The 25644-nt window shown below is 37.3% G+C and overlaps 1 protein-coding gene and 1 non-coding gene across 2 annotated transcripts in view; both read left to right on the top strand.

Annotated features, from left to right (window-relative positions):
* The window catches only part of IPO7 (importin 7), a 34664-nt gene extending 9772 nt beyond the window's left edge, over positions 1-24892 (top strand). Inside the window, exons 3-25 of the mRNA XM_036384725.2 lie at positions 552-705; positions 1039-1197; positions 3463-3619; positions 4225-4314; positions 4737-4831; positions 4934-5018; positions 8042-8176; positions 8683-8782; positions 9823-9899; positions 10232-10348; positions 11136-11225; positions 11756-11921; positions 12671-12831; positions 13665-13793; positions 15432-15498; positions 15577-15702; positions 15985-16082; positions 17463-17558; positions 18251-18471; positions 18577-18782; positions 19148-19354; positions 19709-19825; positions 22084-24892. Coding sequence (XP_036240618.1) covers positions 552-705; positions 1039-1197; positions 3463-3619; positions 4225-4314; positions 4737-4831; positions 4934-5018; positions 8042-8176; positions 8683-8782; positions 9823-9899; positions 10232-10348; positions 11136-11225; positions 11756-11921; positions 12671-12831; positions 13665-13793; positions 15432-15498; positions 15577-15702; positions 15985-16082; positions 17463-17558; positions 18251-18471; positions 18577-18782; positions 19148-19354; positions 19709-19825; positions 22084-22181 — 2951 coding nt within the window. The 3' untranslated portion in view covers positions 22182-24892. The remainder of the gene's footprint in view (positions 1-551; positions 706-1038; positions 1198-3462; positions 3620-4224; positions 4315-4736; positions 4832-4933; positions 5019-8041; positions 8177-8682; positions 8783-9822; positions 9900-10231; positions 10349-11135; positions 11226-11755; positions 11922-12670; positions 12832-13664; positions 13794-15431; positions 15499-15576; positions 15703-15984; positions 16083-17462; positions 17559-18250; positions 18472-18576; positions 18783-19147; positions 19355-19708; positions 19826-22083) is intronic.
* LOC118687969 (small nucleolar RNA SNORA23) lies at positions 11417-11597 on the top strand. The gene has a single exon (XR_004980420.1). It is a non-coding gene; the product is annotated as a small nucleolar RNA SNORA23 (small nucleolar RNA).
* Positions 24893-25644: the final 752 nt, after the last annotated feature.

Raw genomic sequence — 25644 nt, 5'->3', positions numbered from 1 at the left:
TGTGTTTTTATATTCTGCCACACAAGCAGTTTGGATTTGGTTGTCAAATGGTAAAATGCAGGGTTTGTTCCAGGAGCCTGATTGGTACAAATTGCTGTAGCCCATAACCTGGGTATAAAGGAGCTCTGTTTCTCTTGCAATCATTCCTGTATCACTAACTTAGATTTTTTTTTTAGCTTACAAGGGCTGGTTTAGGTTGTCATTAGTATTGATCAGCTTTTCTTTTTCAGTTTTAATGGAAATATTGAGAAAATCATTATAATGGATTTTTCAGAAGTGTGTTGCTAAATAGTTCCACAGCTACTTACCTGAATCACAGCTAAAAGAAATACCTGTAGTATTTTTATATTAAGTGGGTGAAAGAGTATCAGTTTAGTAAATTATTGGGTTAATAACTTGCATGGTTTATGTATTTTGATTCTCCTACTTAGGAAGGGACAATGATTTTGTAATTTTGGTCAGTTTTGTTCTAAAAAATATTTGCTTGCAAGATGTGTGTTTGTTTTGTGCTTGGAATGGCTGCCAGCTGATTTGGCACTCTTGTGTCACAGGGGTTATCTACTTGAAAAATATGATAACCCAGTATTGGCCGGACCGTGAAAGTGCTCCTGGGGAGATCCCACCTTACTCCATCCCAGAAGAGGACAGACACTGCATCCGTGAGAACATTGTAGAAGCCATCATCCACTCTCCTGAGCTGATCAGGTGCACACTTTCAGCCTCTGTGTCAATTGCCTGTGGATTCTGACTCTTGGGTTTCTTTCTTTTTATATTTTTCCCCCAGCCAAGATCACCCACGTGCGAAGCATCATTGTCACACACTGTGTATCCTAAACATAGAATTAATCTAGATGGAAAAACAATTTTCAGCTTGTGTAACATTGTAGAAATTTGTAGAATATTAAGCAGAAACTAAACCTAAACCTTGTAAACAAAAAGGAAGTCTAAGTATGGACAGTATTTGCTGCTTCAACACTACAAGAATGTTATTAAAATACTAGTAGTACCTTTTTTGATTGTTGTGCCTTTGATTTCCAGAGTGCAGCTTACTACTTGCATTCACCACATTATCAAGTATGATTATCCAAGTCGCTGGACTGCAGTTGTGGAGAAAATTGGATTTTATCTTCAGTCTGACAATAGTGCTTGTTGGCTTGGAATTCTTCTCTGTCTTTATCAACTTGTGAAAAACTATGAGTAAGTTCTTTCTCCATGTAAACCAGCAAAATCAATACATTGGTGTCTATTTTTTGTACTCTATGTATATTGTAACCATGTAGAATTGTTTATGGGACTGCACAAAGGTGATGGAAATGTAATATTAGAAAGTATTCTTGGCTACTTGCTGTGCAAGTGCTGGCTCATGTATCTTCTCAACTAAAAATGACAAAAACTGCCTTCATTAAAAGTTTGAATTCAGAAAAAAAGTATGTTTTAAAACCTTAGTGTGGTAGTTGTTTTTATGGATTGATAGCAGTAAGAAAGTCTGCTCAAAATCATGACTTTTGCAGGAATTTATTATTTAAATCAGGTTTAAACTTTTAAACAATTGGTACTCTAGTACTTGGTGACAGTAACCATAGAAAGGTTTCAAAGTGTGAAATCTGGAATGTTGGGAGCTCAGAATTGGTTAACTGACTTTGGTATGGTCACTTGGGTGATCAGAGAAAAGGACAATCCTGGAGTTGGGGAATTGTAGCAGGAACTGATGGAATCCACAACTTACTCTTTCAAAGCATTGGAATGCATAACATTTCTGTTTCAGGTTCTTGGTTTAAAATGTTGCATGGAAAAATTTCCATCTAATTTAATGATTTTTACGTCAGTCAGTGTAAAACAGTGAATGCCAGTTTCTCAAAAATACTTTTACAGGAATGCCATAAAAACCTTTGTAATTCCAAGTGGGAGTTTTCTTAGTGGCTGGAAATCCTAAGTCCTGCTAGGAAAGGAAAACAAAAAATTTCTCACTTGATTTTCAGCTTAAAGATCTTTAACCAAATATCCCAGCAGATCTGGGAGCTGTAAATGAAGAAATGAATTCTGATGATAGAAATAAATGCATGTTTAGGGATCTGAGTGCAGTCTCTCTATGTGATAAGTGTGTCTGTAGTCTCAGCTGATCAAACACTTCAGCTGAGGCCAGGAGCTGCTCCTGCTAGCTCAGCTTTCTGGTGGAGTCAGCAAGGGTGAGTTTCATGTCACCAATCATGTAGGAATGTGCACATTTCAGTGTTTCAGTCAGTTTAGTGGGACGCAAATCTGTGTGATGTTATTACTTTGATCAAATTTTTACTGCCTGAGATGTAGGAATATTTAAGTTTTGATTTTTTTTCCCTTAACATAGGACATAAATATCTTGGAGTTTTTCACTTTTTTCCCTTTCAATTCAACCAGCAAGATCAAATGGCTGCTTTTTGCATAGTAATTTTTTTCTAGTATTTTTCATTTTTCTTGTGAAAATTAGAAACAGGATTTTTCTGAGCAACATTTTATTTTAATGTTTGGGTTTCTGGTTCAGAAAATGCATGAAGACTGTATTATTGAACAGGATTTTGGAGCTCAGTATTTTGTAGTAATTCTTACAGAACATGCCATCTGGCAGCAGACTGAGTAGTTATTTTTTGGTTATATTTTGAAAATTTCCACTGTTCAGGAAGCTGAGTATTGATATTTAATATTAGTGAAAAGTCCACAAAAATGTGTTTGAAAAACAAACCAAACCAAAGCTCAATCCTGTAACCCAGAAATCTCCCACGGGACTCCAAGAATCTGACAAGTGTTGATTGCTGAATCAAGAAACAAATGTGCAATCACAAAATGATATTTTACCTTGTTATTGTCATCACCAGTATAGAAAAGATCCTGCTCTGCTGTGATAAATCTTGAATCAGTTGGGAGTTTCTTGTGTATAAATTAAAATCTGGGGCAGAGATTTCAAAATGTGGCTTTGTTTCCTTTCAGGAATGTAGAAGTGTTGGAGAAAGGAAGTGGAGCCTTGTTTTCAGCATGGGCAAGCTTGGTGGGCTGTCCCTAGCATAGAAGGTCTGAGGTTTTACTTGAAGGGTGGTTGCCTGCTCAGAGTCTGCCCCACAGCCTAGAATCCCACCCTCTCTATCAGATTATTGCCTTTGGGCAAATTAAATGGTGAGATGTGAGAGCCATCAGTGCCAGGCTGTGAGAGGCTCCTCAGTTTGCTTTATCCAGTGTCAGTGAAGCAATGTAGCTTCTGCAAATATTTTGAGAAACTGTGCACTCTGATTAATGTATTTCTTATCTGTAACGCCATCTGGCTATGGCTTTATTTCCAATTCTGTCACAGGAACTGGCTGGGGGTTCTTTTTAAGTGACAGGTTATTATGAGCTGTCATATAACCTACTTGTGCCTACACTGGGGCAAGGTGAGCTGTTTCAATTCAAAGCCACCTGAAACAACTACAAAACTGGTTTTGTTCTTCTCTAAAGGTACAAGAAACCAGAGGAGCGGAGTCCCTTGATAGCTGCAATGCAACATTTTCTGCCAGTCCTGAAGGACAGCTTCATTCAGCTCCTGAATGATCCTTCAGACCAGTCTGTCCTCATCCAGAAACAGATCTTCAAAATATTTTATGCCCTTGTCCAGGTAAAAAAAACATTGTATATACTTGAACAATAATTTAAAGCATTATGCTTTTCCTTAAAATAGTGAATGACAGAAATATTGCAGTATTAGATTACATCTGAATCATTTTCCCTACTACTCAGCTCCATGAATCACAAGTTTCTGATTGTCTTGTGCTTTTACTTTTGAGCAGTGCTATTCTTGTTGGCATTAGATAAAAGTTACACTTGCCATCCTCTAAGGTAGGGTGTTTGCTGAAAACCAGTTAGAAAATGAGTTTTCTAAGGACAGATTGTGGAAGCCAGCCTACAGAGAATTACCAGTGTAGATATAGCAGTTTGGAATGGAACTGCTGTTAAATGCTTCAGAAAGTAGAGTAACATCCATTTAAGTGGCATTTTAGCATTGCATAAGTGAATTAGAGCAAAGACCTCTAGCACCTTTGAGGATATTTAGGATATAGGTTAGATGGTGTTGAGTTCTTTAGCCTGGTTTTTCAGGTAAATTTCTATTTTTGTGGTGTAGGGAAAGATTTGAAAGCTAAAATTTAAACTGTAAAAGTAACATAAATTTATTATAAAGCAGTTAAAAATAATTTCTTCTTTGTGTTTTTTTTTTTTAACCAGTACACATTACCTTTGGAGTTGATAAATCAGCAAAACCTGGCTGAGTGGATAGAAATCCTGAAGACTGTTGTTGATAGGGATGTACCAGCTGTAAGTGGCTTTTGGCTATTTATGTCTTTAAGTTTAAGTATTTTTCATTCACTAGACTGTTATTTCTGCATTCTTTTTTCTCTACAGATGCCAAGAAAAGAATAAATAAAAAAGATTAGGCTATATGGGGAGTTTCAAACAGACTAAACAAATTTTAAAAATATGTAGCTTGTATGCAAGTTCTATTCTTAAATTATAGCGAAACTTATTTTGGCTTCTTGTTTCAAAAATTTATTGATCATTTAGGCATATTTTCATGGGATTTATTTTTAGATATGCTCTGCTTCATACTTCTGTTAAACTAGAAGTTCAAATGTCAGGTTAAAAGCAAGATATACTGTGTAGTTGTTCTAATTACATATAATTTGACCTCTTTGTGAATAATTGGTAAATAATGTCTTTTTTTTTTTTTTTTCCTAAAGGAAACCCTTCAGGTTGATGAAGATGATAGACCTGAGTTGCCTTGGTGGAAATGCAAGAAGTGGGCTTTGCATATCTTAGCTAGGCTCTTTGAGAGGTATTTTCTCTTCCATTATTATTTTTAAAAAACCTCTAAGCAAACATTCAAGTCAGTGATATTGCTGCAGCCTTTAGTTTACATACTTGCTTCTAATTCTAGGTATGGAAGCCCTGGGAATGTTTCCAAGGAGTACAATGAGTTTGCTGAAGTTTTTTTGAAGGCCTTCGCTGTTGGTGTTCAGCAAGTAAGAAACACTGAGTGTGGGGGGAGTGCTAGGATAAGTTTAGAGTTAGTACTGATTGCTTATTTCATTATTTGCTGAAAAGGCTTCTTGCTCCTATTCACAGGTTTTTTTTCAAGCACATTGGTGTGGAAACCAGTGGTGTCTGTGGGCTAAAAAAAATTTGCCACATATCACAATCCACTTTGCACTTACAAGCCCTCAGATGAGCTTCAGACAAATGCTACCAATTTTTTTCCTTTCTGAAAGAGATGGGTATATGGTGGTTTAGTTGACCTTCAGAACTATCTTTTATCTCTGATACAGGTTATTTTTACTTAAAGTCTGTAAATGCTAAATTTTCAGCCTTCTGCAAAAGCCTGATCAAGCAGAGGCTCTCTTATAGACAGGTAATTCTGATGTTCCCTTTCCACACATCTCCCTGTTTTGGGGGTGCCACTTGTGCTGTGTTTTACAATCTGCTGTATGCAAATAATATTTGGATTAATTAAAAACTTCAGGTATGTGTTTATAAAATTATCTCCTATTTGTTTCATAAATACCTTTATTTTAAGGTGATTAAAATATAAATATATATAAAATATAGAATAGACTATTGATTTATGAAAATCTCACAGTGCAGAATGTTTTCTTCAAAGCCTTTGAGTCAGACAGTTCTTGGTTCAGTTTCAGTTCTCTTAATTTCTAATGAAATTATAATGAATTACAGGACTTTTAAAGAGGAAATGTAGAGAAAGTGTCTCATAAATCCATGCATTTTGAAGGTTGGCCAAAGTATGGAAAGCATTTTTCACATGGAGTGTGAGGCAATATATCCCAACCTTCTGCTCAGGGAAGTGGTGTCAGCTTTGCTTCCTGAGGTGCTCACCTGTCACCTCGAGGTGACATTACACAGATAATTATTGCATGTTCTTTAAGGCCTTACTGGTTGCTTTGCACTTCCAAGATAAAATCAAGTTCTGACAAAGGGCTATGGCCAGTAGTCTTTGAAAAGATAATTTTAAAAGTTTGACAAAATGCTCGTTTTTGTTTACATTCCCTTTGAATCAATTTTGATCCTTATTGTTATTGCAGCTAGAAAGCTCCTAAGAATTCAGATATTTGAAGAAAACTGCTAAAAAATCAATATTTGGCAGGCTTAGTTTGTTCCTAAACAATAATGTAACTTGTTTAGGAAGACAGACTATGTTGAGGTCCTGCCCTCCATTTTTCTGCAGGAGATAGATCTTGGGCCTCTGCTCAGGACATGGAATCTGCCAAACAAATGTTGTGGAAGATTTTTGAGCAGGATATATTTCTTCACAGAAATTGTAAATCTTTGAATTACTGAACAATATAAATTTGGATAATGTTTCATGGAGTTCTCTTTACTCTCCCAAGTGTTTGCACCCTTTTAATAAAGGAGTAATAAATATAAGGCATAAGACTACAGGTGGTTCAAGTATAAACTTGAAATATATTGCTAATATTATTGTCATAATTACTTCTCATTGATTAGCCCCCTCAAAAAAAAAAAAAAAATCCTGTACATTCAGCATTCACTTTAGCTAAACTTTCTTAGTTTGTCCAAACCAGGCTGAGCTGCCTAACTGGAATACCCTGAATTTATCCCTTCTGTTAGCAGCTGTTTTGCTCAAGACACTTCTCAGGAGCCAGAACTAAGCCCTGGTTGGACACTGCTGCCTTGTAGTTCCTTGGCACTGTTACAGAATTTTACTTTATTTGCCCCAGACTGTCCATGATGTTTTTCCTCACTGCAGTTCTTAAAAATGTTCTTAATTTTTTAATATCTTTACCTACTACATCTGAATAGTGAAAATACATGCATCTTCTTGGATAGTCCTAAAAAACCCTGCAAGTTTGATCTTTTGCTCTCTTCTTTTCTATCCTAACTCAATGCCTAATGCCACAAAACCTTGTACTGGGGTGTTGGTACCAAGTAATTTCTCTGTAAATCCTGAAGGTTTTTAAACACGAGCAGTTCAAACTTTGGGAAGTGATAAAGCATCTAGAGCATAAAACTGTTTGTAAAGCTGTGAATATTTTGATGAACGAGTGTATCCTCCTTAAACTGAAGTACAAAGCAATTCCTTTGGGAAAAACACTTCTTCAGTCTTTGTGTAATCAATGGTATCAATAGCATTCATTTTCAAAATAATGAATCTTATTTTCCCTAGATTTTTATTTTGGTAGTATTACAGATTGATCAATATCTTTCCAGCTCCTTTGGGTTGGGATTTTTTAAAAAATGCTTCTTTTGTGTGAAGACTGAAATGAAATCCTGGCAATGGAATTTGCCATTTCTCTCCAGTTAGTCATGCTGCTTCTGAAGATGCAGTGTTTCTACTGACCTGGATTGGGCTACAGGGAATTCCCTTTGCATTACCCGTGCAAACCTCTCCTGTGAGCTGGAATTTAATTACTAGTCATGGTCCCATGTCCTTTTCATGACCTTATTTGTGGAGAGCCATGGACTTGAACACAGGTCAAGTGTTCACTCCTTCACTCCCTGTGAAGGAGTTCTGGATGCCACTGCAGAAGAGTTTAGGCCAAAAAGCCAAACCAAGGGAGTGACTGGCTGCTGGATCACTCCACACACACATATTGCTCACAGCTCTGTGGGGCAGCAGAGGCACAGATCAGACTGTGAGTGTAGAGTGTTCTGATCCAGTTGCTGGGTGGGAATTTCTGCCCCCAAAGAGTGAAGATGGAAAAATAAACCTCAGAGGCAGAGGGCAAAGCCCCCTGGGGTGTGTTGGTGGTGAATTAGCACGTATGGTTTGTGTTATTAAAGGATGGTATTTTTAAAAGATGTGCAAGCATCCAGTATGAGCTGCAAATTGTCTTATAAAATTAACAATGACATTTGGTAGAAGGCTTAGTCAGTACCCATTTTAGCCTAATGAATAAATGGGGGTTTTGTTCAGTTTTGAGGGGTTCTTATGTAGGCTTGTGAGGGAGGGTAGAACTGTGGTGAAAATGGGCTGTGCTCAGTATAAGACACTGATGAGATCTGATTTCTCTAGGTGTTGCTGAAGGTGCTGTATCAATACAAGGAAAAGCAGTACATGGCTCCTAGAGTTCTGCAGCAAACACTAAATTACATCAATCAAGGAGTGTCTCATGCAGTCACCTGGAGGAATCTGAAACCTCATATTCAAGTAAGCCATTTTTCGGGTTTAATACTTAGATGACTCAGGAGTACATTAGTCAGTCTACTGTAGAGTGTTTCCAGCCTTGCTACAATTCACATTTTAGGCACTTCTCTTATAAATTGCTGGTGGAAAGAGTTTAAGCCAGTTTAATGAAGGTTACCTTGAAACATGAGCACAGCCACTAATTTATTGCTGTCTCTCCTTTGTGCTTTAATTTATTGAAGATTACAGTCTAACACAGCATATTTGGAGATGGTGTTAGCTGCTGAATTTATGGCATTAAATCATTTCCACATTCCATTATCCAAAGCCGGTCTAGTATCTTGTGTTGTATTGTAACTCTGCCTAAACACAAAAGATGTGCTTCTTTGTAAAGTGCCACATAAATCCACTCTAAATCCAAATAGTTTTAGAATGTTACTGACAGCATGGAGAAAATCTATAAAATACAGGACAGAATACAGAGATTGATTTAGTAGTGCTAACCTGCTTTCAATCTCTTTCTATCCCAGGGAATCATCCAAGATGTTATTTTCCCATTGATGTGCTATACAGATGCTGATGAAGAGCTTTGGCAAGAAGATCCATATGAATATATCCGCATGAAATTTGGTGAGCCTTTGAAATCTACTCAGGTTAAAAAATTATTTCATGCAAAGGATGGGATTTTATGGAGTGTTTTTGTGAAAACAGGTGGATTTAATCTTAAAAAAAAAAAAAGAAAAATGAGAGAAACACAGTATATTAACCAAATAGAAGGTGGACATATTGGTGGAAGGTAGAGAGGGTACAGCAGTCAGCAGTGGCACAGGAGTTTGTGCATTTGTGAAAGTATTTCATTTGCAGTTACAAAGTTTTTGCAAGTCAAACAGTCCTGGTCTTGCTAGCAACAACTACATAAATTTAATGTCATTTAAAGGTTATGCCATAAACAGCTAATATTTCAGGCCCTGGATTTCTTATGGAATTTCACCCATGGCACAGTTCAGAGCAGATTTGCCCCAGTAGTAAATGACACATTATGGAGTAAGCCTGGCATTCCAGACTTGTCCCATTTCATCTCCTGTGCTCTGCTACTTTATGTTGGGGTTTACTCTTAGTCTGTGCCGTCCTCTGAGGCTGGGAACAAACAAAAATACTTCAGACTCCCTGAACAAATTCTTCCCTTCACTAGGAATGTTTATATTTATGTTTAGAACGAGGAATCTTGAGGGGGTTGGGAGTTTTTATCCCTCAGGTCAGAGCATACCTATAAACAGTACAGGTATTGCACAAGGCTCTGATAATCCTCTTCTGCAGAGAAATGAGAAACAGAGCATTTTTTAACCCAATTAATTCTGTGTGCTGACCTGTAGAGCAAATAACATCCATGTCAAAACTTGACTGTTTTGTCTGCTTCTACTGTTGAAAAAGATTTATCATAAAAATAAGAGACATAGAACTTCAAATTAGACATGTAGAGGCAGTCATCATGAAAAACATAAAACATATGTATCCAACCACCTGCTACTCTTTAGTCTTGGAATATCTCTAGCAAGAAAGCATGATTAACCACACCTGAAGGCTGCTCTTTTTTTTCATATTAAATACATTAGGATCATGAACTGTAGTAAAGGACTGGTATTTAAAACTATTACAATGTTATTTAACAGATGTATTTGAAGACTTCATTTCTCCAACAACTGCTGCTCAGACATTATTGTTTACATCGTGTAGTAAAAGAAAAGAGGTAAGTTGTTCAAGGATTATACTGAAATACCACCAGCTAAGTTCAGTTTATTTGCTGAAAGGGCTATTAATAAAATTTTTACTTTTCTGCTCTTATATTTGAAATTCCAAATTTATTTTACACTGGTCTATTTATGTTTTTTTGTATTTGCAAATTCCCCTAGGACCCATTCTTGACAGAATATTGTGTGTTTATAACAAAGACCTAAAACATTGCCCACATTCCAGACTTGGAGCAGGCTATTTATTACATATTGTAGCATTTCAGAGCACAGAGAATGGTACCTGGGGTGATTGACTGGAATCCTTTGACTGACCTTACATGTAATCTAGGTCCTGCAGAAGACAATGGGCTTTTGTTATCAAATCCTTACGGAGCCAAATGCTGATCCTCGCAAGAAGGATGGTGCTTTACATATGATTGGTTCTTTGGCTGAAATTCTCCTAAAAGTAAGCAGAACAAATCCAGTGGTTCTTTTCATCCTTTTTTTTTTTTTTGCCCCTCCTATGCTGTCTCTAACTTATAGTGCCTTAGAAGAAATGCAAATAGCTCTGTGTTCGCAAGTTTCTGAATTGCTGCCATTTTTTTTTAAACTGTTCAACTTAATTGTTTTGGGTTTAATGTCAGCTTAATTACTTAATTACCAAAGTTTTATAGGTCATGTTCAAGTTCAGTTATTAAGTTCCTTTAAGTTCTGTGCTTCTGGTGAGAATTATTACACCATTTCTGTGCTTCACTTAATTACATTCCCTTTTTTGTGGAAGAAAGGAAAAAAGTGCATCCAGTGAGAGGCTGTTTATTTAATGGACTGGTTTTTGTATCTAGAAGAGAGGAAATAAAATGAAATTTGAGATGTTCCTCAGTTAAAATAGTAGGAAAATAGATGCATGGCATAGACTTGTTTTTGGACCACAGATCTAAGCAGTTTCCCTGACCACTTTTACTTTTGGTGCCAATGTGCTGCCAACAGAAAGGTGTCTTTTGGGGTCAAAAAATGGCTGGGGAGAAAGGTGTCACTATTATGACTGAAAATTTTAAAAATCCATGTAGGATCCAAGTTTAATTACTAATATAGGAGATCATGGTTGCATAATTGACTTTAAAAAAGGGATAAGTGAAAAGTCTGAGGGTTTGTTACACTCTTCACACTTTATCATGTGTGACTTTTTTACTGGGATAGAAATACATTTTTATATGAAGTTTTAAACTGATGTGCTTTCCTTCATATTTTGACAGAAAAAGATCTATAAGGATCAGATGGAATATATGTTGCAGAATCATGTGTTCCCTCTCTTCAGCAGTGAGCTGGGTTACATGAGAGCTCGGGTAAGAAAGTGTGGTATTTACTGTGAGATCACTTATTCCAACTGAAGAATTCAGAAATCTGCAACTTCTTCCCTCTCAGAGATGTTCTCCTTTCTGCACCTTTTCCCTAATAAATTGTACACCTTTTCCAGGGATGGGTGCTAGTTGCTACATGTGATTACAGATAGCCCCTGTGTAGTTTTGGAATGGCTGCAGCGCTGTGTGCACAGTTTCCCATCTGTGTCTGGTGGTAGGGTCTGTGTGTGTTTTGCACATAGACTGTACTGCTCACACAAAACCTGTGGCCAAAGATGAACCTGAGATCATAGTACTGGTTTAGTGATGTCTGCAAGACAGCCTCCCACTGACCAGCCTCCACACTCTCAGACATCTTCATCACTGACAAGTCTTAGAGTATCTGTATTCATCAGGAGTTGCACCTCAGATTCAATGATTTGTATTGGTTATGGGTATACAAACAGTTGGTAATCCTCTTTGTGGCTTTTGCAGCCACAAATTTTTTCCATGTCTGTTTTTTTTTTTTTTTTCAGGCTTGCTGGGTTCTTCATTATTTCTGTGAAGTCAAATTTAAAAGTGATCAGAATCTCCAGACAGCCTTAGAACTCACGAGAAGGTGTCTGATAGATGATAGGGAAATGCCTGTGAAAGTGGAAGCTGCAATAGCTCTTCAAGTTCTCATCAGTAATCAAGAGAAAGGTAGGAGCCTTTTCTTACAGCTACAGCAAGCTTTAATGGAATAGCTGTTAACTTTGTGATGTTCAGGCAGACTTGTTCTCTTCTGCCCTGATGTTAATTTCCCTCTTGCAATTGTAACTTAGAATCATTTACTCTAATTTTTCAGCTAGAAAAGTTAAGTTTTTTTAAATAAAGTGCATTTTAACATTATAAGAGATTATGATTATTAAGACGTGGTAAACAAGAGCTTCATGGTACAGTAAATCCAGTTTTATAGCACCTAATAATTGAATCAGAAATACAGTGGCAATATCTGTCTTGGCATATATTCATTCATGTTAAAATTTAAAGAAAAAAAAACCCTATCCTGGTCCAGGCAGGTTTTACTTGGCTTAGTATTCCTGAAGCTGGCATAAAAGCCACAAAGCAAACATAAACTATATATTAATACTTATATTTAATACTTAAGGTAATTTGACAAGGGTGTATATGTACCCATTCCCATTCAATTAACATTTGCATTGATCAGTAATCTTGCATTTTATTAATTCAGACCACAGTGCTCTGGTTCTCATACTTAAATTTCAATCCTCTTGTTACATATTATTAAAATTTGTTCTGAATGGTAGTATTTCTATAATGATTTATTCTACTTATGGTTTTGGTGTGTTAATGCTGAAGCAGTAAATAAAGTTATTTGAGATGTAGGTTCTTAAACTGATCTGTGGTTTTCTAAGAATGTTAATTGAAACATTCCACCTGTTTTACAGCTAAAGAATATATTACTCCCTTCATTAGACCTGTAATGCAAGCTTTGCTTCATATTATAAGAGAGACTGAAAATGATGATCTTACTAATGTGATTCAGAAGATGATCTGTGAATATAGTGAAGAAGTTACCCCAATTGCAGTAGAAATGACACAGCATTTGGTGAGACTTTACAGTGGCTTGGGAAGATCTTTAATATGGGCAAGATTGATATTTAAAATTGATAGTTGAGTATGACCATCAATTAATAGCTGTTGTTACTCCAGTCTAAGTGCATTGATACAAGTAATTTTCTTCTACATTTAGACAGTGTTTCATCAGAAGTGGCTTCATAACTTAGACTGAGTAGAAATTTCTCTAAGAACAATTCTAGAAATGTTTGTGAAATCTTTGCATATTTTCTTCTGATAGTGGTAATAATGGAATTGGTAGCACATTTTAGGTAATAGTCTCTAACATGTCACTTAAGTTGTCTGTTTTAAAATATTAAATTAAAGAGTAAATTTTAAATTAAAAGTTTGGTGTGAAAATAGAGTTGAATCTGCTGGAGAAATTCAGAGCTTGAATGGCCATATCTAGCAAATTGTATTAGTGGTTGCAAAAGCAGAGGTCAGTTCAGTGCTTCCCTATTAAAGGCCTTGGAGTTAAAATGGAATTGTTAGTGTGTCCTCTCTGGGAATGCCTGCCAAGTGTTCCAGTCTAGATCAGCTACTGAGGAAACCTTGTGTTAGAAGAACTTACCAAGGGAAAATGTATTCTTTTGCATGGGACATAATGTCATTTACATATTTTTATTCACGAGTAGATAAGGGTAGAGACAGCTCCAATGGTTTAACATCCAAATTTTATTATCCTGAGAAGAAATTCTGGAGCAGAGCAGTCACCTTCTATTATTTGTACACATTTTCTCAGCAGAAGTCCTTCTGAAATTGTGTAGAGTGCCAGACTTTCAAATTTAATGACATATTTATGGGTTGTTCTGCTATTACGTGCAGGCAATGACATTTAACCAGGTAATCCAGACTGGTCCAGATGAAGAGGGCAGTGATGACAAAGCAGTGACAGCAATGGGAATCTTGAATACTATCGATACACTTCTCAGTGTAGTTGAAGATCACAAGGAAGTAAGTAAAAATTACTTTACAGCTGATATGTATGGTGTAAGAACACTGTAAGTCCTTTATAGACCTAGCATTGTTACATGAAAAGCTGTCCTTTTGGCCAAAAAGATATTAAAACAGAAAATAGTGAAGTACTTGCCATGCAGCCAAGTTGTAACAGAGTGGGTCACTTTTCTAATGCAACGCATGCAGTAATAGAGCATAAATGTTGCCACAGTATTTGCCATAAGAATCCAGCTTCTTGTTCAACCAGTAGAAGCAATGTGTCTGTAGCAGGTGGAGCTCTGTCAGCTCAGCTGGGAACACACGTCGGATTTGATGAGGTCTGCCCTTCAAACAAAACACATAAAGCTTCACATAGCTGCAAACATTGACTCTGCTGACTGGGTTTGCTCTCTGGGACAGAATCAATGTGGGTAAATACAGCTCTTGTGGCTGTGCTCGGATATGGGGATTTTACCTGCCTCATCTGCCCTGGAGAATTTCCCTCTGGGATTAAAACTTCTGTCATTTGGTTTTGGTGTACTGAATGGAATCACTTCTGTCCAGAGTACAGCCAGTTCAAAAGATGCTACTTCTGATTAAAATCTTTCTTGACAAAGTCAGCTACAGGCTTTTAATAAATACATTATAGTTTTTTAATGACTAAAAAGTTCAGTAATAAGCTGTACAGCTCTGAAGGCTTCACTAAAGAAGCAGCATCAAAATCTCAAGGGAATTCCCAAGAATTCAGTGCTGCCACACCAAGGACCAGCTCAGTTGCTAGAGCTGCTTGTACTTGTTTTTGTCATCAAATCCTTGCCTTCTAAATTAACAGTCTGTGTAATGATATGCTAGTCCTGAGTAGCTCAGTTTGAAAATGTTGACTAGTAAACATTTGTATTTAGAGACATCTCCCAGAGGATGACCAGTGTTCCAAGAGATAAGGTATTTAGCAGGTTAGGTTCAAATCCTGTTCTGCATAGCTTAAACCAGAAACTCAGCCTTTACTTGTCCCTGTGCAAGGTGAGTGCCCTCAACAGGTTAATGACTGTGTTGTTAGCTATTTCATGGACTAATATATATACTAATTGGGAACAATGACTGAATCTGTAGGACCAGCATTTACACTGGTGGTCTCCATACCATGAACATCCTAAACTAGGTTTGGGAAGTGGTTTGGTATTTAGGATTTTTTTGGAGGTTTTTTTTTTTTTTTTTTTTTTTTTTTTTTTTTTGTTTGTTTGTTTGTTTGTTTGTTTAATTTCTTTTCTGAGATAGGAAATACCTCCTGTGATTTCAATTGTTTACTCCATATATATATATATATTTGCTTACAGTGTTTTAATGGGACTGAGCTGGTGCAGAGGGTTAGTCAGGCTTTCCTTTTTAAAGGATTCTCTATAATGAGATTGTTCCAGTACTCAAAAACCACCTTATATTGAAAGCTATCTTGCAAATCCTTAGCTAAGTGCTGAATACAGCTGAGCTGTGCTGTTACACATTTAGTGCTCTAAAATGTGAGGCATTTCTAATAGTTCTTAAAAACTATATTGTATATATAGAAGCTGCTTTGACAAATTTTAAAATGTGTTTCATTTCAACTACAAAGTATTGAAAATAATCATTACCTGTTCTTTTTGATTTTATTTTATTTTTCAGATTACCCAGCAGCTGGAAGGGATCTGTTTGCAAGTAATTGGAACAGTTTTGCAGCAGCATGTATTAGGTATCTGTACTTCTGCTGGCTTACTTTTAGAAGTGCATGGCATTGGCATGCTATTTACCTAGATTCTGTTTGTTTTAGAGTTCTACGAGGAGATCTTTTCCTTGGCTCATAGTCTGACCTGCCAACAGGTTTCTGCACAAATGTGGCAGCTGCTTCCTCTTGTGTTTGAAGTCTTCCAGCAGGATGGTTTTGATTATTTTACTGGTAAGTAATATAAATAAATCAGGGAGCCAGAGGGTTTCATGGATGCCATTTCAGCCATACAATGAATTGCATCATGACTGAAATCTTAGGAAAACACCCAAGTGAGGTTACACTTGAAATATTTTTCTTTTGCTGTTGCTGCTACCAGACTTGTTTTGCTAAGGCACCTATGATTTGCAGGCAAGCATTAAGCAAGAACTGTCATTATTAATACACAGATTTCAACCTGATTTTAATAAGCACACAGATAATACCTAACTGTGATCATCCTTTTTAATACAGATATGATGCCTCTCTTGCATAATTACGTGACTGTTGATACAGATACACTTCTGTCAGACACAAAATATCTTGAAATGATCTACAGTATGTGCAAGAAGGTGAGTAGATTCCTGTGTGGTAACAAAACCTGCCATCTCTGAAGAAATAACCATGTTAAACTGGGTAGTTTTTCCCACAGCAGCTTTTGACTTCTGCTCTTTAAAGCATTTTGCTATCTAACATCCTCTAAGATTCCTGAAATTACTAAGTTATTGCTGAGAAATTTAAAGAGATTGCATCAAAATTTCATGCTTTTGGCAGAAGGGAAAAAGAAATCCTACACAAGGAAAGCAGAATAAACAAAGCAGGTTTGGTACAATACACTTAGTGCATATGGGCATGCAAGACAGATTGCAAAAGGTAGGTGGATTCTTCCATCTGGGTTTTGTAGCCTCACCATGGCCAGGATACACGTGCTGCATGTGTGCTGAAGGTCTGACACCTATTAGCTGAAGAAGTGTGTAGGGATAAAAGGTAAAGGGACAGGAATAGGAAGTTGTTTTCCCAAGTTCGTGCTGCATCAGTGGTGAAAGCTGGGAGTAGAATGCAGTTGGTCTGACTCAGTCCAGGCACTTATGGGCAGGGTTTCTGTATTTTAATTTGTATTACTGGGCTTTCTTTGTGCAGTCAAATTCTAGAATATACAGCTTTCCAGAGTGTTAGCACCATGTGAGGATAGGAATACTTTTTTATAAGATCAGTGTTAATGCTTTACCATCTCTAATAGTAATATGTGGGGATTTCAGATTTCCACTCCTGGATATGGGGTGTGATGTCTATTTAAGAGCTTTGGTGAACTGTCAGCTGTGTTGCCCATGGTATTTCCTGAGTAATTCTTTTGAAGATGTTTAAATATTACAGTGAATAACTATTTTAGTATTTTATAAATACTAGTGAATAACTCTTGCCAGCCTTTGTTTGAAAACAAGTTGCAACCAGGCCAATTAGGATGTTTGTAATTTCTTGGCATCTTACATATAAAATTAGCCTGTCATGACTACTTAGTGATTGGTGTTAGCTGAGCACAGTGAATTTTTAACACAGGTTTTAGATGTTGCATGGTCTTCCACTAGATAGCCCATTTTTGTAAATAAAACTTCTACAAAATTCAGTATGTTGATAGATCTGTAAAGTTTTTCTTTCATTTATGGAAATAATCCTTGGCAAAATGGCAGCTGATGCTTTTACTGTAACTGTGGTGGGCTCAGCATCCATAGAGTTCTTGAATATTTGTACATTTAGTTGGTTTTGCCCAATTCCAGCAGTTTCCAGTCCCTGGTTGTCACACTGAGCCATTGCTGTAGATCTGGCTGCTTCACTGATGGCTGTTAATGCTGGCATTGTTAGAGGGGGTAAATTCATACCAGCTTTTCAAAGCAAAGGAGTGTATAGAGAATACTCCTTGAGGGGATACACCACCAGTAATGGCTGTGTTTCAGGTCCTTACAGGAGTTGCTGGAGAGGATGCAGAATGTCATGCAGCAAAGCTGTTAGAAGTAATTATTCTTCAGTGTAAAGGGCGTGGCATTGATCAGGTTGGTAATGACTTTGATTGCTAAAACTAATACTTTTAAAATATTTATTGTGTAGTGTGAATTGATTATGTATTAAGATGAGTTTTGTTATGAGCACTTCATGTGGTGCAACTGATAATCCTGTCAGTGTTACTCACTGACAGCACTGCAGAGAGTTCCTGCATGCTTTGTCTCAGAATTTAGGACACTGCAAAACTGGCCTTTTTATGAGTCTGGAAGAGTGCCACCCGAGGAATCTTGGTTCTAAAAAGTCAATTAATTGCATTCTAAGTTAATTCTAGTGAATATTTAATGAAAATTATTCTGTCAACCTCATAGCTTTGAAATAATGAAGAATGGAAATGAAGTTCCTAGAATCCAAATCAATATAATAGAGGGACCAGGGACTTCTTTATGTACATATGGCAATTGGAATTTGAGAGATTAATAAGTTGATTTTTCTGGACTTTCTATATTTTCCAATTTTAATACACAATATTATAGAACCAGAAGTTACATTTGCTGTGCAGGATGTCACAAAATCCATGTGATTAAATATTTTCACATTTTCATTTCATCTTTGTATCTGGCTTCTGCTGGCAATTAAAAAATGACTTAATTTTATGCCATCTGTGTTTATGTGCCACACTGTTGAAGTACAGAACGACAAGTTTTATTTTTGATCACTGAGTGTGAATGTTCTCACTGTCCAGTGCATACCCTTGTTTGTGGAAGCTGCCTTGGAGAGACTGACCAGAGAAGTGAAAACCAGTGAGCTGCGAACCATGTGCCTCCAGGTTGCCATAGCTGCTTTGTATTACAATCCTCATTTACTATTAAACACATTGGAAAATCTTCGTTTCCCCAATAACGTGGAGCCTGTCACCAATCACTTCATAACTCAGTGGCTTAATGATGTGGACTGTTTCCTGGGGTAAGTGTTTGTACTTCTGGAGATGATTCTCTGTGATACACCTATGTATGACCTGCTTGGAAATCATGACAAAACTTGCAACTCTGCTACTCTTCTGTTTTGTAGACTCCATGACAGAAAGATGTGTGTCCTTGGCTTGTGTGCTCTTATTAATCTGGAGCAAATACCACAGGTTTTAAATCAAGTTGCTGGGCAGATCCTGCCAGCTTTTATCCTTTTATTTAATGGATTGAAAAGAGCATATGCCTGTCATGCAGAGCATGAAAATGACAGTGATGATGATGATGAAGCTGAAGAAGATGAGGAAACAGGTATGGAGATGAAACCTTTGATGTTATTTTGTATGTTTCATTTTTTTCTGATGGAGATAATGAGTTCCTTTGTGAAATTATTCTGAGTATCCTAATTCCAAAAATGAAGCACTGCAGTAGAACACTGGACATCTCTTGACAACTTTTAAGTAAATCTGTATGGTATATGTAGTGCAAAGTATATATTACTTTCCACTCTCTTAAAAACTGACTTCTTCCAGGGCAGAGTTAGAAGAGCTCCCCCCTTTCCAGCCTGCACAGTATTGTTACCATTTCCACTGCCTGTTTTACCTAATTAGCCACTTTGTAAAGAATTGTTCTTGACATTTTCAAGATAAACTTTTTTTTGTTTATAATTAACTCAGATGAACTGGGGAGTGATGAAGATGACATTGATGAAGATGGTCAAGAATATCTTGAAATTCTAGCAAAACAGGCAGGTGAAGATGGAGATGATGAAGACTGGGAAGAAGATGATGCTGAAGAGACTGCTTTGGAAGGTTATTCCACAATTATTGATGATGAAGATAACCCTGTTGATGAATATCAAATATTTAAAACAATTTTTCAGAGTAAGTAACTGTATTTTTTTTCCTGGCCAACAAGTTACATTTCAGCTTTAGTGTACACTGTTGTTAACTAGAACCTGTTCAAAACTTCCAAACAGGCTTTCCAATATGGGCTTGAACCATTTATTTCTTTGGAAAGGAGATGCCATTGTTAAACTTCTCTAGCAGAGGGAGTTGCTTGAATGAATTTATAGTGGTAGGGAAGAGGTCAGAAGCTGTCCTAGTGTTTAAGTGTCTTGAATTATGTAACATAACAGAATATTACTCTGATTAAAATGGCAGTGAGTGAGTAAGGTTTGAGTTCTGGAACATTTTGATCAGCACTTTCCTTTTGCTTATGTTTTGTCTCTGCTGCAGCAATTCAGAACCGTAACCCTGTGTGGTACCAGGCTTTGACACAGGGCCTGAGCGAGGAGCAGAGGAAGCAGCTGCAGGACATCGCCACCCTGGCGGACCAGCGGCGGGCAGCACACGGTACTCACACCTTCATACAGCACTGCCTCCTGGGCCCTGCCCTGCCGGGGGGCTCAAGGAGCATGCAAACACAGTGAGGATGATGATGATGTGCTCAAGGAGCACGGCACAGAACAGGCCTTTCATTCAAGCCTGACAATGGCTCCATCAGAACAGGGTTGTTAGAAAGCTCTTAGAATTGCCAGCCTCCATGCACAAACTGGGTGGCAATACCACAGGTGAGAGGAGTGCTAGAAACACCTGGGGAGGTAGTCAAGGAAATAAAAGCATATTTTTCCTAATTTCTTAGATTTGAAAATAATTTATTTGATTACCTGAAGATAGTTGAACTCCAGGTATGTTAACAAACACATCAAGTGGCTGATGAATGATTTCCTGAGATGTCACATAGTCCAGCTGGGATAGACAAGGATTCTGTGGGTAGGAGAATACTAAATTATGGAAGTAGTACCATCTGTAAAGCCACATCATTAAACCTATTAAATATTACATATAGTACAGATTTTTAAGTCTTTATTCAGTTTATATTTTTTTTCTTTTTTTCCTAGGTTTTCACTTTGGAGCATAAGCCAATATATATAACAACTCTTAAGACTGCATGTTGAGGGATCAGTCCAGCCTCATATCCTGTGTCTTAGTGAGCAGCAGTTGCTACAGATGTTTCAAAACAGAAATTTATAAAATTTTCAATAAAAATATTGGTAGTAAGAATATACCAGCCTCATATCATCCGTCTTAGTGAGCAGTTGCTACAGATGTTTCAAAATAGAAATTCATAAATTTTTCAGTGAAAATATTGGTAGTAAGAATACACATTTAATAAGTGCTTTTTATGAGAGAACAGCCTAAATCACCTCACAAAGCTTGTTTGGGTCCAGAATGATCCAGTTTTAATGATTATAAAATACAGTTTCACTGTGACTCCTATCAAGCAGTAGACATTTTTTGATGTAATTTTATACTACTGCATTTTATGGAGACAAAAGAGTTTGAGGTGTGTGTTTGTTTGTTTGTGGGTTTTGTACTGTTTTTTCAGAGAAGTTGTAAAGTTTAACTTAAGCAACCAGATCCCTATGGGAAATTCTTCCCTACTATCACAGAACACTGGTACTACATTTAGGCTACTTATCACACATGAGGACATCCTGTTAAAAGGATTTGAAATACAGTTCTCCCTTATATTAATATAGCTTAGAAGAATTTCCATATGCTGAGAGATTTCTCTTCTGTGGAGCTGTGAGGGATTCTCCCCCCATGCTCCATTAGCCATGGCAACATCTTTGTGGCTTGTTTTCAAAGAAACAGAGCCAAAATGCACATTTGCCAGATAATATGAGCTGACCTGCATTCCCAGAGAGATTGCAACTGGTTCAATTTAGGAAAAAGCTCTGAGACCAATATAAGACATTAATAAGTTGTTGTTATCTTGGCCTGGGAATAATGCAAGCCACCTTTTGCATTATCTAGATTGTAGTAAAGGTAGAACCTAAATTACCAACCTGATTTTCAGTTGTCCGTGTATTAGAGCTTGTAAAAAGCGGTTTACAGTAATCCCTGTCCTACAGCAGTGTTTGAAGGATGGTAAAACCAGACACCTTAACAATCACTGGTAGTTACAGTGATGGATATGTGCACCTCAGGTGTCCAAAGATCTAAGTTCTGGTTGAAAATGAAAAGTGATCAACTTGGTAGTTTTCTCTCAGAATTATGTTTTGTGGTCTTAGTAACCTACAGTCCAAATTACCTGCTTGGGTAGCAGCATGTGGAAAAAGGCTTTTTCTGGTGCTTCAGTGGTGGTTTCTGCTTATATTGTTGAATTGAGATAGGAACACCAAAAATTTAGCCAATATCTGTGTACTGCTTTTTTGCACATGTGCTCTGTTACTGATTAGACTGCAAAGTCTGTTGATGTTAAGCAGAAAGAATTGTGTGCCTGTTACCAAGTTTAAAAGTGCAGTATTCTTTCTGTTTCTAAAGTACAGTCATGTCCAGACGCTAAAGTGTGGGCTTTTTAAAGTACAAATTCATGAAAGCATGGTGGTAACAATACTGAGAAGTTAAAATAAGTAAATAGTCGGCCCTTCTGTTCTGTGGGGCCTGGCACATGTCCACTTGTGGGTGTTGATTCCTTGGTTGGGTAACCCCAGGTTAAACCTGTATCTCTGAGAGTCTCAAAGTGGTCAGTCATAGAATCTTGGTCTGTCTTCCCCCCTACACACACTAAAACTTCTTCCTTCTGTTTTTTTGTTTTGTTTTAGAATCCAAAATGATCGAAAAGCATGGAGGATACAAATTCAATGCTCCAGTTGTGCCAACTTCATTTAATTTTGGAGGCCCTGCCCCAGGAATGAATTGAATTATCACTTTTCCTGCTACTGTGTGATTGTAGTGAAGAGCTTGTGTTCCTCCCAATAGTGGTTCCAGAACTGGTTCATGTTATCTACAACTCACTCTAAACTAATTTATAAATAGATTGGACAAAGCCCCAGAAGTGGGACCTGATCATTCAACCTGATACTGGAAAGCAAACCAGAGGTTTTTTTGAAGATAGGAAGAATCTGAATTTAAAGCTTCAAATGACACACGTTGGAGATCGGAAATCAAGAGGGGATGTCGTGAAGGCAGCTTTTCTTTTTCTGAGGAAAAAAAACTAGACATGGGCTGCAGGACTATTTAAAATGTCTCATTTACAGTACAAGCTAGAAGGCAGACTTAATTTTTACACCTGTGGCAGTATGAGTATTTGCCCAGTTTCTTTCCCTTTTATCCCTACCACTGGGTGTCTATTCTTTTAATGTAAATAAGATAAGGTAATCAGATAGCCTTACTTAATCTTCATCATTTCCATTTATCAAGATTGTTCATATGTAGAATATTGGACACTTAATGTAGCACTACATAACTGATAAATCTGTAAATGAATTAGCACTTTCATATTGAAACAAGCCTGCTAGCCTATGTACAAAAATAGCAAAATGTTTGCTGTTTATAAAAATAAAAAAAAAGGGATGTATTGGGGAAAATAATTTCAAGTTATTAATTTAAAATGAACTAGCAGTTTTGTACCTGGTGACTTTGTGGTGCAGTCACCTCTGGTTGTGACTTGAATTCGGATATGTAAAAAGGGGTTAGTGATATTTCATTGCTGCTAAAGAAAAAATAGCAACACCCTCCGTGTCCTTTGTTTTTTTTAAAGATCTCACTGTACAAGCTAGAAAATTGAACAAATATGTACTGTAAGCACAAAGAAAAGTTATCCTCTCTAAGGCAGGTAAATGAGACGTGAAGTTCTTAAGGTCAATTGAAGTGTATGGGTGAAACACCTACATATGCAATCTATTAAAAACCAGTGTCATTGGCTGATCTGGGCTATGGTATATAAATGCAATTTTTTTCCCCAGGTGTGCAGAATATTCTTTTTCCAGATCATGGTAGGGCAGGTGCACTACTCCTGCATTTCATTCCCCCTCTTTTTGCACTTGCAGCATTAGTGTGTGCTGTTGTCTGCCTGATCCAGACAGTGTATTTGAAGTTTTGCCAATCTTTCAGTTTTGAAGCCACAATTTTCTTCCTTCAACGTTGCTATAGTAACTAGTATTTTAGCTAGAGAGGCAAAATACAGTTCCCTCTGGGACCACTATCAAAACCACTGTATGAAGAAGCCAGCAGGGAGAGGCTGTGAATGGGTTGGCTTAAATGCCCCCTTTTTCTTTTCTAAAAGCAAATCCATTGGCGTTTGATCTTGCCTTGAGATCATTGGTGTCAGGTCTTTTAAATCAAATGTTTGGGTTGTTTTGTTTTTTTTTTTTCTTTAGGCTGTTTTTATATAAAAATGTCACCTGCTGTTACAATTGATATTAAACAAGCTACCTTAATTTAATGTAAGCCTCCAAAATTTAAATACAGGTTAAAAATAAACTGAGTTTTTATCTGTAAAAATGAAATGCACATATATATATATTATGATACTCAAAATGCAGTCTTCAGAAAATTGGTCTGTGTGGTGTGGTTTTTTGCATCAGCAGAGTAGCAGGATTTGGTGGTGCTTTGGGTTTTCCCTGCTGAGCTGCCCAGCCCCAGGCTCTGCTTGGCTCCAGCAAACGCTTCCCTGCACCTGGGGGATAAGGTGGGACATGGAGCCCTGGCCCAGTACCAAAGGGACACTTGGAAAGCAAAGCCCCTGAGGTGGAAAAGCCTGACTACAGAAGCCTTGGATGGGATGGGAATATCCATCCTCGTGGTGGTGTGAGACCTGGGATGGTTGCTGTGCAGCTTTAGGGGCTGCACAGAGCAGAACTCACTGGGGGTTTGTGACTGTAACTCACGGGACTGTAACTGTGCTCGGGCCCCCAGGGAAGCTCTAGACAGGGTTTTATTTTTGTAGAAGAAGCTGACAGATGTGCTTCCAGCATGCCTTCTCCTTGCATTGCTTGGGAACACCTGGTTTGACAAATCATTTCTGAACATCTGCTGCTTGGGCATCTGCTTACCTTCACATGCATCCTAAAAATGCATGAGAAGCTTTGAGGACAGATGAGCCATTTTGGGCCTTGTGGCAGAAGATGTGACAGCAGCAGTGAGAAGGCTTCATGTATAAAGCAGATGACAAAAAAACGGGGAAATCACCAATTTTAGTGCTGTTGTCAGTTCTGGAACAATTATATTTTACAAGTCAAGGGAAGAATTTTACCTTGGTGTGAGGAATAGTCTTACTTCAAGGGTGCTTTTATGTGTCACTAGACTGGCTAGCAAGGAGCATCTTTTTTAAGAATGGATCTAGAACTTTGCTTTCCTTTGCTCCAAGAAATGTATTTATATAAATTGCAAAGCAATTTTGCATTGTTGTTGGTGGTGATAGCGCATTTTGTGATGCAATATATCAATTTCAGTGATACACTTATGTCAAATTAAAAACTGATCTTCCTCCTAGAACTTGCACTTATCCATTCCATTTTCAAGGATAATGCAACTCTGAAGGAAGAGCTGGGAAATTTAAAGCCTCTGTTTTTTTCTATTATGGAAGATCTCCTTGGATTAATAAACATCTAAAGCAAATCCTTATCTTCACTTATTTCAGTGTGGTGTTTTGAATGTAGCTGTATCCTTACAGTACAGACCTGCTCGAGTTGTACAGCTGTCAGGTTTGTATTTCCCTTTCCAAAATATTCCTCCAAACAAATGTTAGGCATAACCAGAATTCTCTTCAACTGTGTTAAATATAAAAAACAGGTAGTTTTTTAAAATGCTGACATACTGGGTTAATATTTTTTCTCTAAATCACTGTCTTCAAAGAATTATTAGTATGTATCAGCATAGTAACACAAAGCTCTATTCCAATCTCCTATAGCCTAGGACTGTTACTGTAAGATTTGTCAAGTCTGCAGTGGAATAATTACTGACTACCTGCCAATAAACATGCAGGTGATTTTAATGATGCCTAGTAATGGATACCTGGTAAGTTTTAAGGGTTGATTATTTTTTCTGTGGAACCTTCTACATAGCCAGAATGAGCCAGGTGGAAAAGCTTTGTCTGCTGCTGATTATCAGTTACTTTTCAGTCTATATATAGTTTTATCTTAAATGGTGTGTCACTGGTTTGTGTATTTCTGCTTTTCATAGCAAACTGTTGATGGTGTAAACATGAAGCACTTCAGAATGGGAAACAGATTGTAGTATTTTACAGAGATTATTATAATCTATTAAGAGGAGTTGCAAATGAGAAACAGGATTGTATCTTGGGTATTTCACTGCTGCTGTACCTCGAAACAAATTGATGCCTGCAGCTTGTATTTGGCTTTACATTTACAATTAGGAAATAG

This window comes from Molothrus ater, chromosome 6, assembly GCF_012460135.2.
Source record: "Molothrus ater isolate BHLD 08-10-18 breed brown headed cowbird chromosome 6, BPBGC_Mater_1.1, whole genome shotgun sequence".
Lineage (NCBI taxonomy): Eukaryota > Metazoa > Chordata > Aves > Passeriformes > Icteridae > Molothrus > Molothrus ater.
This window is presented reverse-complemented; position numbering and strand designations above follow the sequence as displayed.